Source organism: Pteropus vampyrus, unplaced genomic scaffold, assembly GCF_000151845.1.
Source record: "Pteropus vampyrus isolate Shadow unplaced genomic scaffold, Pvam_2.0 Scaffold83, whole genome shotgun sequence".
Lineage (NCBI taxonomy): Eukaryota > Metazoa > Chordata > Mammalia > Chiroptera > Pteropodidae > Pteropus > Pteropus vampyrus.
The window spans coordinates 6,156,835-6,175,879 of record NW_011888864.1 but is presented as its reverse complement, the minus strand read 5'-3'; the positions used below and the strand labels follow the sequence as shown (position 1 = coordinate 6,175,879).

Sequence of the window (19,045 nt, the reverse complement as noted above, 5' to 3'; positions counted from 1 at the left end):
AGCATCTTTTCATGTGCTTACTGGCCATTTGTATATCTTCTTTGGAGAAATACCTATTCAAGTCCTTCCCCCTTTTTTGAATTATGTTTGGGTTTTTGTTTTGTTTTATTTTGTTTTTGCTGTAGAGGTTTAGGAGTGTATATACTAGATATTACTCCTTTATCAGATATATGATTTGCAAATATTTTCTCCCATTCTGTGGGTTGCCTTTTAAAATTTTTTTAGTTTTAAAATTTTCATGAAGTCCAATTTGCCTATATTTTTCTTTTGTTACCTGTGCCTTTAAAGTTACCAGTGAAGGAAATTTTAAACCAGTTAACTCATGGTACATTCAATATTGTTGTAGATTTTCTGTTTTCAAAAACAGGCAAACCAAGATTTCTTTTTCACGTGGAAAACACGATGGGATAAAAAAAACTCAACGCTATCACCCTGCCTGAAGAAACACTACCAGGCTGTATTAATCGATGAGAATTTATTTGCCTTCTTTTCCAATGCAGTCACTACAACAGTCTCTGTGGTTATAATAAATTTTATACATTTATAAGAAAAATACAAAAATGTAATTTACTAGTGATGGCCTATTTTATGTCACAAGCACTTCTGATTTTTAATATAAAAAGGAGTTATATGTAAAAGGAGACCTTAAATAGAACAATTCACTCAGAGTTGATTTTAAACCAAATATTGTCAAATTTTTCAAAAACAAAAATCATATAAATGCTGAGGTCAAAAATTTGTTCCACTTCTGCCCAAAATTTGTTCCACTCCATGCCTGTGACATCATTTTACAAATTAGATAAAATGGAAATGAGATGAAATAGACAAATTCAGAAAAGATAGAATTCACTAGTGTTTTTGAATATGTGGCAAGGCAATTTGCCTTTTGCGGGATGAAAATATTAATTACACATTTTTAAAAATCGCGAGTGTTTTGCATCTCCCAAGAGTCCAGAAAGTCTTTCATATTTCTTAATTACTAAATATCTGTTCAGCCGCACAGCTTTCTTTCTCATTGCTTCTGTTTCATCCAGGGTCATCTTTGCGATTTCCTCTGAAGAAGACTGTACATTAACATACAAGGTTTGGGGGGTTGGGGAAAAAGAGAAAGGTGTTAATTCAGATGTTATGAAACTGTGATAATGCTATTATTTAAGGCACTTATTTGGGTCTGTTTATACTTTGTAGTTTTATAAATAAGCCCAAGGGGCTCCTCCTGGTTGTCACAATCCTCCTTGAATCTCGTATCCTGTCTGTCTCTTCCTATCCGACAGTAGAATTGATGCCGCTCTAATCCCTGGAAGTTTGGAACTAATGAACTGACTGCTGAGCTGCCGCCACGGAGCTTGGTCCCAAACTATACTGTACTTCACACTCGATTTATTCTCCAGATGGCGAGACTGTGCCGCCCTGCCGCGAGGGACCACCTCTTCCACTGGAGTGTAAAAGTGGACGGATGTTGTTTTCTTTGCAGATTTGATCATTCTGAGCTAGAAACTTGCGAAGATGATTAGTTATTAGCTTTAATGGGTGCCAGTTGAACCAACTGCACGCATATTTTCTCCTTTGATTTCGGAGTCTGCAGGTCTTGGTGATGGTTGATTTATCTGCTTTCTTACGTCACCGGAGCGTGTCTCTTCCCCAGGTGATAAGAATCCAGTCTCTGAAATCATAGCACGCCTTGGTTCCTGGCCCAGACAGAGTCACATAATACGGTGGCTTATGTATAAGGACAAGTTTATTAGCCACCGGTCCACTGCACTGAGCAGCCCATGGCACGAAATATTGATCGAACGTGGGAACTTTGGTACCTCTTAGAACACAGGTCTGTAAAGATTCTGATCTGGGCCAACTTTCTCCGTGACCTTTGCTGAGCCCACCTCTGGAATCAAACCCATTACAGAACACACTATAGTAATGAGTCTCTGCAAAGATCTAATGTAACTTGATAAAGGCCTTACTTCCATTATTCTGTCTTTTCTAGGTTGTCAGATCTTAGGGGAACCAGTTCATTCTCCGTGAGGAACGCTAACCAAGCCCGTTCTGCAGCGTTCGCACATTTAGAATACGGTTCCTTCTAAATCTTGTTTTGAAAACTCTGTTTTGCTACCAGAATGTAAGATACACCCTACACTCACACACACACACAAAAGTCTTGTTTTAAATGGCCCCTTGTTGCTTTCGTTTTATTTTCCCTCCTTTTCCAGGGAGCACCTACTTACCAATAATCTCAGCAGATCACCCAGATAGCCTTCTGAGAAGATGGTGTCTGCCAGGCAGTGTCTTACGAATCCCTCTAACAAGATGGAAATTAAAGGATGGTCAGGGCCAAACAAGAGCCAAAGAAAAAGAGAAAAAGGGAATGAAAGTATGAAAGGATGGAGATGAGAGAAATGCTAGCAAGAAGTAAGGTGTGTGTTAGAGTGAGGGGAGGAAGAGAGAACAGAATTTCTTTTCACAACTGGGTGGACTGTGGCTCTCTCTAGCTGAACATCCAGAACTAAACTTAATTATTCTTAGAAACTGCCTTGCTCTCACCCAACAGATGGCATGGGTGTGTTTGCTAGCATAGTAACATATTTCACCATTAAAATACCAAAAAGAAAAAAAATCGTGCTTGTTGGTTGGTGTAAATTCAGTGAAGTTGCTGGATATTTTAGGATACATAGCAAAGGGATGTACACTTAGTTTATGTAAATTGCAACAAGCAACAGCCTGTTAATAAGGGCGTTATGTGGCAATATACCTACAAAGCCGTCTTTTTTTTTTTTTTTTTTGTAAAGGTGCGGAATCATGAAGTGGAAAGAGCTTGGTTTTAATTGTGAGCCAGAAGGAGGAAAAAAAGTCTAATAAAATACTGAGTATTCACTGCTCATTATTACAACATGAAAAGTACTAATCAGATTATACCTACAGTTGGAATTAGGTACTTCATTTGCAGCCAATTTCACAAGGGCTGAATTTTACTAAGTAAACCGGAATGTGCTGAAACCATGGCAATCTGACTTTAGATAAAAATCACAGGCAGGTTTAGAACATGAGCTTTGAACAAACAGTCCCCTTCAAATCCAAGTGAAACAACAAAACAGCTTAGAGGTCACATTGTATCTGACACCAACATTAACAATTTAGGAAGTCGATGTTGCCAGTGATCTTGCATCTTTGAGCACACATGCAGTTTAGAGAAGGGAGATGATTCAAATAACTTTCGTTTTAATATGCATGTCAGCCCGAACGATCTAGTTAGTTCCGTTCCATTTTCCATTCACTCTCTGTCCCAACAGGCCCTTCACAAGCCCGACCTACACTGAAAGAAATCCTGGAAGTTCAAATGGTTACAAGCTGCAGCAATCCTAAATTTGTAGCTGTGCAGGCTACATGGAGCATAACACATTTTAGGTTCTCTGAGGCCATGGATCTAAATACACACACTGCCAACAAGCCGGAAGCATTTCTCTCAACAGCTCTCGACAACCTTAGAACCGTGATATGGAGCTAACGTCTGCTTTTCACCTTCAGGATTTTTTGTATTTAGTGGATGTAACAAGAGGGGTTGGTAGAGCAGTGGATGAGTTTTACGGCTGTGGAACGGCCCACGGCATGCTGTGGTGCCAAGCCACTGTTGGCTGCACCATCCCTCACTTTAACTAGTGTGAGCGCTCTCTTGCTTTTATCTAAGCTTGGCCTAATTATTGGCAGTCAGAGCCCTGTAAATCAGGATTCCACAGAGCTGTCTTAAACTAGTCCGATGTACTCTGTTTCCATCTGATCTGACAACTCTAAGCTACTGTTTCCTCACACTGTTTAACTCAGACCACATTTGGAAGCCTTCCCTGCTTCCACCAGGTCGTAGACCCACATCCGTCTGGTTTAAATCTACTGTCCTGGCTTGTCTTGTTGATTAGACTTAGACTCAATATTGGTTCAAATCATTCTTTTTTGTGTGTCTGTTTTGTTTTGCTATTTTCCTAGATAAGTATTGCTGTTCAAATGGCTGTATATTGTTAAGACTTTTTTTTTTAAACCACATTCATCAGCAGTGAGAAGCTTTAAAGTTTTATTAGTATCATAAAAACCCTTCCTAAATGAAACTACTTTTGATACGTGTTCATTCTGACAATGAGAATTTGTTGAGGGCTGTGGGAAAAGTGGAGGAATTTGTTCTTGAAACTGAAATTGGCAGGAAGTAATGACCCCAAAGTGCCTTTTTTCTCAACTCCGACTCCCAGTCCCTCAGTTTACTCCTTTCTCTCCCCAATCCCTCACCTTCATCACCCCCAACTCAAAGCCAATAGATAACATATTTGGTTTCATGTAATTTTTCTGAAGACAATTCAAATAACTAAAGCAGACATTCAACCTTTCAGCTTTTTTTAACTGGAGCAAAGACTATCTAATCAAAGAACAAAGTTATATTTGTCTACCACTTTACGAAGGGGTTTCTTGTGGTATTATTGCTTTCCATCTGAGTAAGTCGGAGCTTTTTTATAGTGCGGAGTGTCGTTTTCCGGAGCACCTTTTAATTGAATGTCAAGATTCATGTCACTTACAAAAAATAAATATTTTCAAAAAGCAAGTAAAAAGCATAAAGCACGTGGAAAAACAAAATAAATTCTTATTTTTTCCCTAATGTTAATGTGTTGGCAGATAATTATCTATATATTATCTAGCTTCTTATATTTATTACATGAAAAATAGCGAGCAGAGGACTTAGAACCATGCCTAGTACTTCGTAAATGGTCAATAAATGTTGCCTATTAATTATTTTATTTTTGCATTTGGAAAGTAATGCTAATGAGCAAGATAACGCCACTGTTTAGAAGTACGCCAGTATGCGTTACAGTGGCCATCATCTCTGTTATCTTGAGTGAAGTCTGGAAATCAGTGCTTACCTATCAGCTCGGATGACTTATTTCAAATATCATTTATTTGGTGGAGAGGAAATTTGTGGATATAGTAATGGTGCTCAAACTCTGAATCCACAAAACAGTTTCACAGGATGGTTCGACTGTGTTTCCTTTCAATGATAAATAAACTTAGGAGATACATTTTACCTCTACTTACAGAATGAAGCTCGATTACGAATAGTAAAAACTCTCGAAGATTTTGACCTGGGCCCAACTGAGAAGTGTGTGAGAGTCAACTCGGTGTCCAGCGGTCTGGCTGAAGAAGACCTGGCGACCCTCCTGCAGTCCCGGGTGCTCCCTTCCAGCCTAATGCTCCCGAAGGTGGAAGGCCCTGAGGAAATTCAGTGGGTGAGTAGCTAATGCTTTGCTTTAATTAAAGACTCGGGACCGGCTAAGAAGGAGTGGCAGAGAGGAAGGATTTGGGTGCTGCCGGTTGTGAAAATGCATACGCAGAGCAGAAAGGGAATTTAGAAAAAGGATTGAGTTCAGAAGACCATATTCTTCATATAAGGAGAACCTGGCTTTGCCCAAAGTCTTCTATGGAACAATTCTACTCTTGAAATGATGCTTCTGCTCTGTAACCAGATTCATGGTTTGGACAGAACAGCCTCCTCAATAAGACTTACAGAGCGGTCCTTGGAAACTAGCTTGTGTTGGATCATATCTTACACCCTGCCTGCCAGGCCCTAACCCTCCGCCCAGGAGAGCGGTGATGTAAATAGCTCTTGCCCAGATTCATTGGAGGACATCATAGACAACGAAAGCACATTAGCCACAAATGAAAAAATGAACCTAGAGGACAGAGAAGTAAAGGTCACTCCTTGGGGCAAACAGAGGAATAAACAGGAAGCTTTTAACTAGTGGTTTTAATTAGCACAGATATTATTTCCTGAACAGTTCTCTAGTTCGTCCTTTTTAAATTGCTGACAGGTGTGTTTGTGTTTCACGACAGACTTTTCAGCCAATAAAAACCTGGCATGTCAAATTACTCACGAAAACTTTGAAATGGGCCTAATTATACTATGATTGTTTTCATTGTTAAAGTGGGGGGAGGTGAGATTTTATTTAGGGGTTGCTCTGCTGAATAAAATAACATTCCATTGTGCCACTGTAAGGCAGAAAGCCTGTGACACGTAGATGCTGGCAGCGTGGTAAAGGCCTGTGGACAGTGGTGATTTTGATGCCACATCTAGGATTATCTCTAAGACTGTGGCTGCAGCTGTAGCAATATGCTGAGTAGTTATAGCACCTGAGGGCACCGCTCACCTTTCTAATGCACGTAGAGACACTGGGCCTGTGCTTTCCAGTGCCGTGGCTGCCTGCCACATGTGGCTACTGAGCACTTGAAATGTGGCAAGTCCAAAAATGAGATGTGCCGGAAGTGTAAAATACACGTGGGATTTTGAAGACTTCATAGCACCCCCCACCCCACACCACCAAAAAAAGAAGAATGTAAATTATCTCATTAATTTTTATACTGATTACATGTCGAAATGGTAATATTTTGGATATATTGGGTTGAGTAAACACTGAAGTTAAATTCACCTGTTTAATTTTATTCTTTTATTGTGGCTACTGGAAAATACAGAATTACATACGTAGCTGCCATCATTTTTCTATTGGACAGCTCCCTCCTGGCTCCTTCTTGAAGCCCGTGTTCAAGGTTCCACATTTACTTTCTAAACTGGAGTTCTCCTCGGAGGTCATCCCTCAGAGGCTAGGAGATACTGGTTTTACTAGGTTAATGTCTTCGAGTGCTCCTACCCCATTCAAATGTGTCTTAAGTTGATTGAAATGAAATCCGAAGTCTCTGTTCCCTTTTGGTTTCATAGTTAATGCCTATTTATCACCGTTATTACCCTCATTTGGGAGGACCCACTCCAGCCTTGAGCTACGGCTTCTGTTAGCTGTTTTAAATCCCTGGATGTGAGTAACATACCGAAATCTAAATAGGATTTCTAGTTAACAGAAGTCTTTTGGGCTGTTTATTTTTTCCTCTCCGTTTGTATTTATGTGAAGCATAAAACCCAGAGCCTGATGCACAACTGAAAGATGGGCTTCCTTGTTTTCTTTTGTGTGAGAATCTCTTGCTGGCCTTTTGTCGCTAGTGTGGGTTCTTGTTTGACTGGCACGGCTTATTGGACTATAACAAGCATGACTCTGCCTCCTTTGTCGTGGGACAATTCTCCCACAAATCCCGAACAGTGTGCATTCTTCCAACACACTATTGGGTGTGCACTGGAATTGAAAGAATCGCTGAGCCCTGCTACTTCATCTCCTCCCCAATCTCTTTGTGATTTTTTTCCCCTTCTTTTCCTCCCCCTAACCCCCCAGTCCCCTCCACCTCACTGAAATGAACACTTTACCAGGCCGGAAACATTTAATCGTCTCCTTTTGAAAAAATTAATTGAAACTTCTCCACTAGTTACCTTTTGTGTTAGTGCTTAATGCAATTTTTTAAGAAAGAAGGGGAGGAGGAGAAGGAGGATGGGCTAGAATATTTAATTTTTAAATGCCTCTATGGCTTAAAAACAAAAGGCGTTAGAAAATTTTCTCACTAAGAACAAGGAATATATTGTAAAGCGTTTACCTGGTTTTAAACTTTATGATTTTTTTGTCGTTATAACTATTATCACAAAGAATGGGGCAAGTAACGTTGCAAGTTTTTTTTAACGAGAAAAAGAATTCCTCCGCTACATATATAACACCAAAGCCACTGACATTTCGCTACCTACTTTCTAGCTTAAATGTGACATAAATTATGTTTTATTTTCATTTACATGGAATAGTATACATTTTGTCCCCTTAAATTGTAGCCTTCTTTCTTGCTATTTTGGTTGAGTTATTCCTTCCCTTGCAAAGTTACTAAGGAGGTGATGATGATGGTGTCGGAGGAAGGGAGGGGGCAGTGGGAGCAACTGGGAATAATTCTTCATTACTGAAAGCTGTGATTTATTTTAGCCTAATTGTAAAGTTACTGCAAATTGCTCAAAAGCTTTTTAAAGATCCCGGTGATTAGATTTTTTAGGGGGGGTGCTACACAGGCAAGGAGGGGGCAGCTAAAAGGGGAAATAACACCTCTAATCCTGCTTCTGGTAAATAGGCTGCTAGCTTTTAAAATGAGTTTCCTTTCTATTAGTCAGAATATTATGCTAAGCCTTAAGCATTAGTTTTTTTATGTTGCCATAGCAGCCCTATTCCTGCAGGGTGGTGACCTGCGATGATTACAGTACAAAGCTTATAGGGTCTTGAAACCCCCTTTGAAGATGAAAAGTCTTTGATGGTTTATATTTATGCAAATCTCTTAGATATGATTTACCCAACTGAGACTGAATGGAGAGATGATTAAAAGTCCCTTTTCCTTTGATATCCATTAATGGCTGAATATTCCTTAAATTTAAAATGGATATATATGTTTTCATCTTTATTTACAAAAATATCTTTGTCTTACCTGTGTGGTTTTTTTTTTTAATCTCCCCACATTTTATTAGATCTAGATAGACATAATAGATTTACAATTTAGAGTATGGTGGGGTTTTTTTCCTTTTGAAAAGGGGGGGGAAGGATCTGTGCAAGAGCTTTTGTATGTTTCCAGATGATAGATTTTGGAATTTGGGCTACCCCACTGGCAGCCCAGAGCTAGCTGTGAACTGGTCTCATGGAAAAAATTGGTGAGCTTTGGTCTTCAAAGAATTAAACTTCCTTTTTAAGGTCTTCCTAGGTAAGCTAAAAAATTATGAAGAAAACCCTTCTGAACAAAGGGTAATGGTGCTATAATGAATAATATGGATTCCATGTAGAAGGCTGCTGAAAATACACTGATGTCAGTGCTGGGTATGAAACAAAAACAGAATGGCAGGTAGGGCAAGGCTGCATTGTTTTAGGGGCCTACCACTTGCATTTTAAGAGTGAGGGCGAGAGGTCTTAAGTAAATACGTTTTCAAGGAAAGCATTTAATCTTCAAGAATCTCTCCTTCCAGTTCTAACTCCTAGGCCTCAAATTGCTCGTTTGGAGGGGGGGAGAACTTATAATGCTTGGGGTTTTACTATTTAGTTTGGCAGAAACTTGGTTACCTTTTTTCTTTGGTCTTTTTTTTTTTTTAATTCTTTTGTGTGGACGAAAGAGACTGTGTGATATTACTTCCTCAGGTCAAAGACTTAAATACGACTTCTACGTCTGCATTTGAATGATTGTACATTTTTCCTCCACTAATCACCTATGACACTTTTGATTTTAGTTTTCAGACAAATTTTCGTTCTACTTAAAAGGCCGAAAACTTGAACAACCTATGAATTTAATCCCTTTTGTGGAAACTGCAATGGGTTTGCTCAATTTTAAGGTAAGAAAACCATAATATGGCTGAGAAGTTAGTATTCATTTCTAAAGAGAACTTTTGTCTTCGATTTTAACATCTACTTAAAATATTTTTCTAGAGAGATTTATAAGGATAGTAAACCTTGAGCACAATTTATTATCTGTAATTCTCCAAAACCAGGTCATGAGCATCTTAGAAAACAAAGAAATTGGCTAAATAGCAGGGGAAAACTTCCCAGTCCTAAATATTTAAATGAAATATTTATAGATTCCTAGCAATAATTTTAATTAAATAATCACTATGTAAATATATGCTTTTAATTATTACATTTATAGATTAAATGTGCATGAAAATTTATTTTGTCACCCTTATGAATTATCTTTCAACTATTCTTTTGTAACAATTGCCTTTTATTGGGAAATTTTCTGGCCTCTTTGTAGCAACATTATCCATAATGTCTTGGTGATAAGATTACTGTTTGTTAGTATATACCAATAACTTGAAGTATATTTCAGTTGACCACATGAGAAGATAAAATATTTCCAAATATACATTCAGGAAGAATAGCTGAGCTAAGTGTTTTCCAGCATCGCATGGCTGCATTGAACTGTTTGCCTTAACAAATTCACAGCTAGCTTGTAAAAAATCCCTTTATCAGTGGTCATTTAAATTGTTTTCCAAAATATGCCTCACATTCCACCTGACTTGTGAACATTAATGTAGCACCCCATCTCAGAGGGCAGGAGAGAAGAAATCTCTAAAAGCAAAACGAAACAAAAAGATAGTTGAATTGTGCTGGAGAGGTAATATGTGAGCAAACGCTGCAGAGGAAACTTTGAGACCCATTGGATCACTCGGGAGGGGCAGAGTGCAAATGTTTGGGAAGCTGCTTCAGGCTCAGTGATCAAGGTTGTTTACACCAGTAACCACAAATTCTTCTAGCCCGCTCTAGAATTCTGGGAATATAATCAAAGTATATCCCTTCGGTGCAGCTAGAATCATATAATGATTCAATATTTAGCGTCGTTTCACCATTTCATTCCATAATGTACTTAGAAGCACTTACAAGCCCTGAGATTAATCAGCAGTATCCTTGCCCATTTCTCATGTCCCCCCCCACCACACACACATTAGCATGCTGTATCTCCACCTTTGTGGATGCAGCTATGTCCACGATGAATGTTGTTCATCTTTACTTCACACAGAAATATCCAAGTTGCTTATTAGTACATCTTGGATGACTTGTTGCATTTTTGTTTTCCCCTCTGAGATTGTAGGTTTTTGTATTGTATGTCTTGAATCCTAAAACCATTTACCGAGAAATTTTGATCCTAATGCAAATAATCCAATTAGTTTGATTTAAAAATTCTTTCCTTCTCTCCTGTGGCTTTATGTTTACTGTTTGGGAGTCTCTTAAAGCAAAAACAAATTTTGGAAAAATACAAATAATTTATAGTACAATCAGAATGAGTTAACTCAAAGTTTTTCTCTAGGAATTGGAGGACCTACAATTTGAACATTATCACTATATTAATGTATGTTAACAACTATATTAATGTAAATCCATTAAGCAAAGCAGATATATACAACATACTTATCTTGGACAATATTAAATACCTTTTGAGAGGGGTACATTTGGGCTGCATTTTTAGGACTGCTTTCAGCCAAACTGTGTTAAGAGTTGGATCTTTCTGTTACCGAAATATACTATGCTGCTTCTAATTTGTGCATTTCTGTGAGATTTGGTTCTCTTTTGCTCTTTTACAGGCAGTGTGTGAAGAAGCAGTAAAGACAGGTCCTCGAGTGGGTCTTTTTCTAGATGCAGTTGTTTTCGGAGGAGAAGACTTTCGAGCCAGCATAGGTGTCAAAGACTCTTTCTCTCCTCCTCTCTCTCCGTCTCTCATTTCTTTCTGTGTATATGTGTACATATTTTTTCTTTGCCCCTTCATGAGCAGACATTTACATGACAACAATCATTTGCCAACAATGACAATGGTGTTTCAGGTGAATGGACAACACTTTCTGATAAGTTAGGACACCTCATAGTTGTCCTGCTTCCAGAACACGACATTACTGCTTCTGTTCATTTATAAAGTAATTAATAAAAAGCCTGTTGCAGCCTCAGATGTGTTCAGGAATATATGGCATCTACTTTGTCCATAATAAGTATATTATGCGAACAACCTCTCTGTTGTTTAAATATTTTGTTTTTGCTCCAGTGTCAGGGCTATCTAGCCTTCTAACACAAATTTAAAGCAATTCCACATTTGTTTTAAGGAACAATTTTCTACATTAAATGTAGTATATTAAATATTATTTAAAATAGATCTTAAATTCCTCCTAAAATATATTTCAGAACTTTTCTTATTACAAAATATTTATCGAGATAGTATGCTTGTTCTCACTGGTCTTGCCTGTCCTGCAGGCACGATCCCTCCGTTCTGGGTGCATGTATAACTAGAGACTGTGGGTGACTAGAGACTATGGGTGCATCTAGAAAAGAGGACCAGGCCATGTGTGTTTCAGAACCCCAGTCCCAGTGACCTGAAGACAAGAACTTTCTTTGGGCAAATATAAACAGACACTCCCCCACCCCCGGGGTGAAAAAAAAGGGACTTATTTTAATACCAGTCTTTCCAGGAGACTTTTGTGTCTCCAACAGCTTAGTGGACACTTTCTGCCTCTCTCAAAATGAGTGCCCTTTCGTTTTCCCAAGTTCTCCATCCAAACCCTGAAGCTGCAGTATTTGGCTCAGCATCTCAGTTATAACAGGGCATTGCAACCACAGCACACGAAATTCTGTGCTCCGTGAGAGAAGTTAACCATTTCCTTGCACAGCTGCTTGGCCAACTTTTGTGATGCTACCTTTGGAGTGACACTTTCCAAGTGATGACAAGAAGGAAAAACGTACCAGAAGTTATTTGCAACCTATCAAGTCATTGGCGATTCTATCTCCTGACAGGGAGAGGGGCCTTTTCTTAACGCAGCACAAGTAATTATACTGAAAGATGCCTTGCGAGTGACACATATGAGCTTTAACTCTGCCTCCACGTATCCCTCTCTTCATTTATATTTGAATCGTCATTTCGGATGAATGGGGAACACTTCGTGTTTTATATATAAATCACTGGGGAGCCATTCCCAGGAAGACATAGAAATCTCTACAGACTGAGTTTTTATAATAGATGTGTGGGTTCAGTTTCTGAAGTTAACATCTCCTTTTTCTGTCAACATCCCATCCTCAGGTGCAACAAGTAGTAAAGAAACCCAAGATATTTTCTACGCCCGGCAAAAGATTGTTGTTGTAGCGAAGGCCTTTGGTCTGCAGGCCATAGATCTGGTGTACATCGACTTTCGAGATGGAGAGGGGCTTCTCAGGCAGTCGAGAGAAGGAGCTGCGATGGGATTTACTGGTATGATTCTTGATGACATCTCAGAAAGCAGTGTCTAGATTCGCGAACATTCCAGAAAAATAGAAATTTAACCAGAAATTAGTGTTCCTAATGTAGCCAGGTAGCTCGTATATACTTATTCCATTATTTAAAACATGAGAGAAATCCATCCACAGCAAGAACCTACCGAACAAATTGTCAGGTTTTTCTTTGGCTCTGCAAGGCAACAGACTAAGCACTCATTTTATTTTTTTATATTAGTGACCATTTTTTTCTGTCCTCTTAAGTGTTTTGTTGCAGTTTTTGCTGACACGAGGAGAGAGATGAGGGTATTACTGAAACGTTTTTGAGTGAACTGCCATAAGCATTTGGGCTGACGGGTAGAAGAAACATTTCCTCAAATAATCAAAATATTAATTCCTTTCTGAAAAAAATTTTGGTGATATCTTTTTTGACTTTTTTTTCACTCATAACTGGATTTTTATTCTTCTGACACTGTAAGCCCCTCCTTTCTCTCCCACCTCCCAGTAAGTGTCTCTGCACCTGGCGACACCTACGGGCATTGGCTGGCACTAAGATCAGCGGGTCCCTCGTAATCCGGTCCTGGAGCGAGAGCGGATATCTGTTGATTGGTGTGCCCGATCACTCAGGTCCCCAGGAGCCCCGGGAGCAACTGAAAATTGTGTTTTTGCAACAGAAATCTATTTTTGAGAAACCACAATAGGATTCTATACCCAAACACGTGTCTGCAATTGCACGCACACGCATTCACATACATGCAACCATGGATTAAAAAAACACTATACTTTTATTATTTGTTCTTCTGCTGCAAGTTCTAAGAATATCCTGATCAGAAATGTACCAAAATAATAAGGAAAAGATACCAGCATCCATGATATATCCCTTTTGTACATATATTTGAAATGTGTCCAGTTAGGAGTTACCAAAAGAAACATTTCATAAGGTGCCTGACTTTAAATGTAGAAGGTATCTTAATGGATGATGATTTAACCCAAAATAAAATTAAAAGACTTAAGAAACAGTTTTAAATATTATATTAGAATTAAATAAAGCTCTGACATTTTATTTTGCGTTTTAACATAGAGTTAAAACGTGACCCCACAAATTTGTTTTATATGTAAATAAGTACATAAATGTGATCTCTTATAGGGAAATATTTTTTAATTGATTTGAAATAACTTGTCTTCTGTGATCGTATTAGCGACCAATTGAACTATTAATAAATGAATCTTCCCTACACTTAATAATGACTGAGAAAGAAAGAGTCTCTCTACCTAAGCCCTCGGGTTATCCTCGTCCCCGTGACCTGTTAAACCTGCCTGTTTCCAACGACTAGTTAGGACACAGACCAAATAGAAAAGTTGGAGAAAAATTTCATGAAATCTGTCTAATAAACCCCGATGTCGTTGGTCTAAAATGTGTGGCATTGGTTGCCAAGCAGCCAGATGTTGTTCTGAAATGGGCACTAATGCAATAAAAATAGAAAACAATGAATTGATGTGGGCCTCTGTCGCCATCGCTCAGTAGAACCTGGGCGTCCTCAGCTTCCTCTGGGGTAAAGGTTTGTTCCAGAACTTATAAAGGAGTTTGAGAATTTCTCCAAGACGCAGGGCTGAATTAAATTGGTCCCTAATTCAATCGCAGAAGACAAGTTATTTCGAATCAGATTTAAATTTCGAGACTGTGCCCAACTCAGCATGAGGAGCTTATGGGCTTGGCACTATTGTTTCTCAACAACAGGGAGTATTAAATCACACACACACAAAAAATGGAAGGGGGGAATGGGGAGGCACAGAGGGTACAGTGCCCATTATATATTCAAGTGAACAAGTCAGTAAAGTAGGGGGCTATACTTTATAGCCATTTTCCAGTTTTTAGAAAGAAAGTCTTTGTTGTCCCAATTATATATCTACATGTCAATAAAAGGTAATTTGTCTGATAAGATATGAGATTATTTGTATTATTTTTAAACAATAAATGATTTAAGGAGTATGTTAGGCCACTCATGATCTGTTTGTCCTAATTATTTGTCATTTAATTGCCATACCTTGGGCTTTGCACATGAAGAAAAGAGAAGGAGGGAAGGAAAGGAGGGAGGGAGGGAGGAAGGGAAGGAGGGAGGGAAAGAAGGAAGAGAAGGAAAGGAAGAAGAGATACACATCCTATCTGAAGCAGGTAGTTGAAAGGCTTAAAAGCTAACGAAAGTATTGTGTTATCCATAACACTGATAAGAAACAATCTATGTTATGAGGATTTTCTGTATTTTTAAAAATTATATATATATATATTTTAATGAGTTGTAGTTTTTTAAAAGTTAGCCATTCATCAAACAATGAGTTATAGTTTCTTTTCTGCAGTCATTGTTTCACAGAGCCACAATCCATGTAGATAAAATTTAAATCGATTTGTTAGCTATATAAATGGCTATTAACTTTAGGAATTATTTTTATAAAAAGAAACCAGAAATATGTCTTGGAATAAAGCTTTAACAGCTGACTTGGTCATCACAGTTACTCCAGTACTACATGCTGAGAAGAAAGATTATAAATATGAAGCACTATAGGTTTTCTTTTTTTGCAGTCTTTTGTAGAAGACAAAAATGACACCATCATACAGTTACCTAAAAGACTTGACAGGTATTGATTTAAAGCACGATATATCAAGTGGTACTGTAAAAAGGATTTCATGGTCATAAATTTTAATGTCTTCCAATTTTGCACTCTCTCAGTAACTTGTCAATAACAACTCTTCTGTATAAAATATTTGTTTCACTTCCACATGGCATTAAAGTCGGATGTACAGTCATTGGGATATATAAAATTTGACAGAAGATAACTTCACATATGTATGTTCATAAATTTCTAAAACCTAACACGTATCTTAAAATTACCCAAATGTGGGTACTTGCAAGCCATCAGTGGTTTCACAGTATTTTAAATAGTTTGTTTTGCTCCTCAAATCATAGTGTCTGTACCAAGAAGTTCCCATGAAATCTGGCTTTTTACTTGTCAGTGTAAATTATGTACATAAATTATAAAATTCAGGACTAACAATTAGTATAAAATGACTACCAGAACTGACATCCTTTATTAATAATATTGTAACAACTATTGGATTACTTAAATATAATTTCAATTCCTACTATTGAAAACAGCTCTCATTTGTCATCGCTGATGTTATTTGTTCCCAGAAATTACTCCTCAAATTTAAAGCATCTTATTTATACAGGGTTTTAATGTTTTATTAGTATGCTGACAGATAAGAATGGAATAGCCATGTGAGGGTGTTTTAATTATGCCACCATAAGAAAAGATATTACTATATTTTTTCACTTAAACTCATTTTCATGAAATACTAAAAAAATTTTTTTACATTCTTCTTTTTTATTTGATAGAATAATGACAGTAAAAGCAATTCACCTTTTCTCAAAACATCAAGAATATTATTTGTACAGGCTAAATGTTAAAACAACTATTTCAAAAGCAAAGCAAATTGGAATACCAACAAATATATTTAGCAGAATAAATTATCGTTTAGTGTGCATTCATTTTTAAAGAACCAAATATGTCCATAATTTTATCATGTAATAAAATATGATATCATTATTATGACATTGTTTCACTTCATTAATGATCTGATTAGATTCCACTCTTCCCTGATTGTTAAACTGTTTTTTTAAAGACTGCATGATTTCGTAGAATCCCGTGTCTCCTATCTTTGTATAATATTTTTATTTAAGATTCTTAAACTTCAGAAAGAAGTATAAAGCTTTATTAAAGCTATTACTACAGAGAAGATTTCACCTGGGATGTCTAATTAGCTATATAAAAGGGATTTTCTTTATTCCATAAGAAAAAAGGGAAAAATTTGGTTATGTTTTAAGATAGAGAAACTTTCTGTAATTTTTATTTAAACATTTTTAAATGGAGTAATTTAGAGACCACAGTGTTCAAATCTGCCTTATATTTTACTGTACCAAATAAAATTTTTCATTGAAATCAAATTTTCTGTTAGTGATTAGATATGACATACTATATTTACCTAAAAGAAAGAAAATGAAATATATTATTATAAGACTATTTGTTATTAATATAGTTGTGATGTCGGTTTCTGTAAGCTTTTTGAAAGCTAATAGACTACTTCTAAAAGAAATTATAGAAGGTGAGATAATGGTACAAAATAAGCCAAAGGTAACATAAAATTTGAAAGAATTAACATACAATTTTTCTTCTGCTTTACCTCAAAATAATCACTCTAATTTGCAGACAATATCCTTTAAAGTACCAGCCAAAACAGTTTATTCAACGAGCTGCCTAGTCAACCCACCTGTAACTAAAAATGAGAGATTATCTGCACCAAGGTGGTATTTCTATAGGATCGGAAACACAATCACTTCCATTGTTGTATTTGTCCTTATGTGGCATTCTGGAAAAGCCTGCCCGATTGCCGTTATTTTCTTTTTAAAATGTTCTAAAATAATGAGTTATTTTACATACAGTCTGTGAGGCATTCAGGAGCCTTGAGTGGCTGAGGCATTTTGTTTGAACATCTGTTTGTTGTTTTGTGTTTCCGATGTTATTAATCTTCTTGTAGGTAAGCAGGTGATACACCCTAACCAAATTGCAGTCGTCCAGGAGCAGTTTTCTCCTTCTCCTGAAAAAATTAAGTGGGCTGAAGAACTGATTGCTGCCTTTAAAGAACATCAACAATTAGGAAAGGTAAATGTTTTGTTAGTGCCTTGGATGAAACTGGTGTTTCAAATGCTATGGGGAACAATGAAAACAATTATCGTTTGAATGATTTTTTTTTAAAAAACTCCTATTTTTGTGAGGCGAGTTTGTATTGGGGGGACAGTATTCATCAGTGAGAAATTCACTTAAGGTAAATTTGCCCTCCCATGTTCCTAAATATTTCACCAACTGGCTCTCAATTCTCTCATTTTATTCTTTTCATAAACTATATTGGCAGCCTATGAGAAAATAGAAGTCTGTTTCGTTTTTCTCGATAGACTCTGATGTAGCATTCATATGAAAATAATTTTGGATCAAAGTGAGAGCAAGTTGTAATGAAATAAACACAGTTTGATCAAATGGTTCTTGTGGAGAGGAGAAATAAATCTCAAGTTATTTTAATTTGAGGGGGGGAGTACAAAAATCTCCTTCAGTTTAGTCATTTAAGAGTGGGAGGCTGAATATGTGTTTGTACCAATTTCTGGACCTGAGATTTGGATAGAATGGAAAGCAAATTAACAGTGGAGTACGGTTGTTCCTAATTTAGTGCATCATTGAGCCTCGCGTTTCCTGCTCTGTGGGTTTCTGCTATGTAAATATTGCAGTGGTGATGCGCAATCTGTCTCCACTTTGTGCCAGTAACACTTAAATTAGGTGTCGCCTGAAGGAAGATTTTATGCTAGTTGCAGCATTGTCAGTTAATTATCTTAAAGGTTATTTGCAATAATATCGTGTGCCTCTTTTCGAGAGGATGGGGGTAAACTTGCATTTATAAATCCATCCTAGAGATAATATCTAAACTCGGTCTTGTTACTTACATAAGGAGTGAGGTTTTGATACCTACAATGCAGACCTACTTAGGGGAGAAAGAATGTTGAAAAATTATTAAGGTTCTAAAGGTTAAATAGTCCCCCTTACCAAAAAAAAAAAAAAAAAGGTCAAAACTGATTTTCAGGGTGAACTGGTGACATAATGGCAGTGAAAACACCTGAAAATCCCAGGACTTCACTCCCTTCTCCTCACTATGGATAGCTACCTTCAATTCTGACCATGCTCACCCTCACACGCAAGCCCGCTCATCTTGGCACAAACTTGCACTTAAAATCAAAAGGCAGAATATGTAATATTGGAAACATCCCACTTAAACTTATACCACTTTCAGGATAAATAGCATTCTTTCGTTTCAAATCAATATTGCTCATCGGAAAAACATTGTGGTTCATAGAAAAATATTTTTAAGTTGACATTGTGTTTTATGTCTACTTCTGTATCTTGACCCAAAAATCCAGATCCTCAAACACAGATGCTTACCTAGAGAGAAGAGCCATGTACTTTTTCATTCACATATGCAAATAACTCCATCTACTCTACTCTCTTGCATGCTTGCCTGTGCACACACTCACTAAATGTTCGACACCTCTGTGTGTACCTCACGCCAGCTGAAGACTTGACTTGCCTGTGATAAATACTTCCTACTGATATAATAAACTGAAGCAGGATATGGACCATCAAAATGGCAGACCAAGCTGAGTCTCAGTCCGGGCCACACTGGCTCCATTAACTGTCTACACTGGGTTTCACATTGTATAATATATATCAAAGGATGCCACTGGACATTGTAAGCAGCTAGGGATATGGGAGAGGTCACCCTAAATTTCACTAGCCAGCAAATAAAATTC

The 19,045-nt window shown here is 37.4% G+C and overlaps 1 protein-coding gene across 2 annotated transcripts in view; it reads left to right on the top strand.

Moving 5' to 3' along the window:
* Window positions 1-19,045, top strand: part of CLYBL (citrate lyase beta like) — a 121,268-nt gene that overhangs the window by 86,287 nt on the left and 15,936 nt on the right. For both annotated transcript variants that reach the window (XM_023532419.1, XM_011363230.2), the window contains exons 4-8: window positions 5,067-5,255; window positions 9,146-9,247; window positions 10,991-11,084; window positions 12,469-12,636; window positions 17,230-17,354. In XM_023532419.1, coding sequence (XP_023388187.1) covers window positions 5,067-5,255; window positions 9,146-9,247; window positions 10,991-11,084; window positions 12,469-12,636; window positions 17,230-17,354 — 678 coding nt within the window. The remainder of the gene's footprint in view (window positions 1-5,066; window positions 5,256-9,145; window positions 9,248-10,990; window positions 11,085-12,468; window positions 12,637-17,229; window positions 17,355-19,045) is intronic.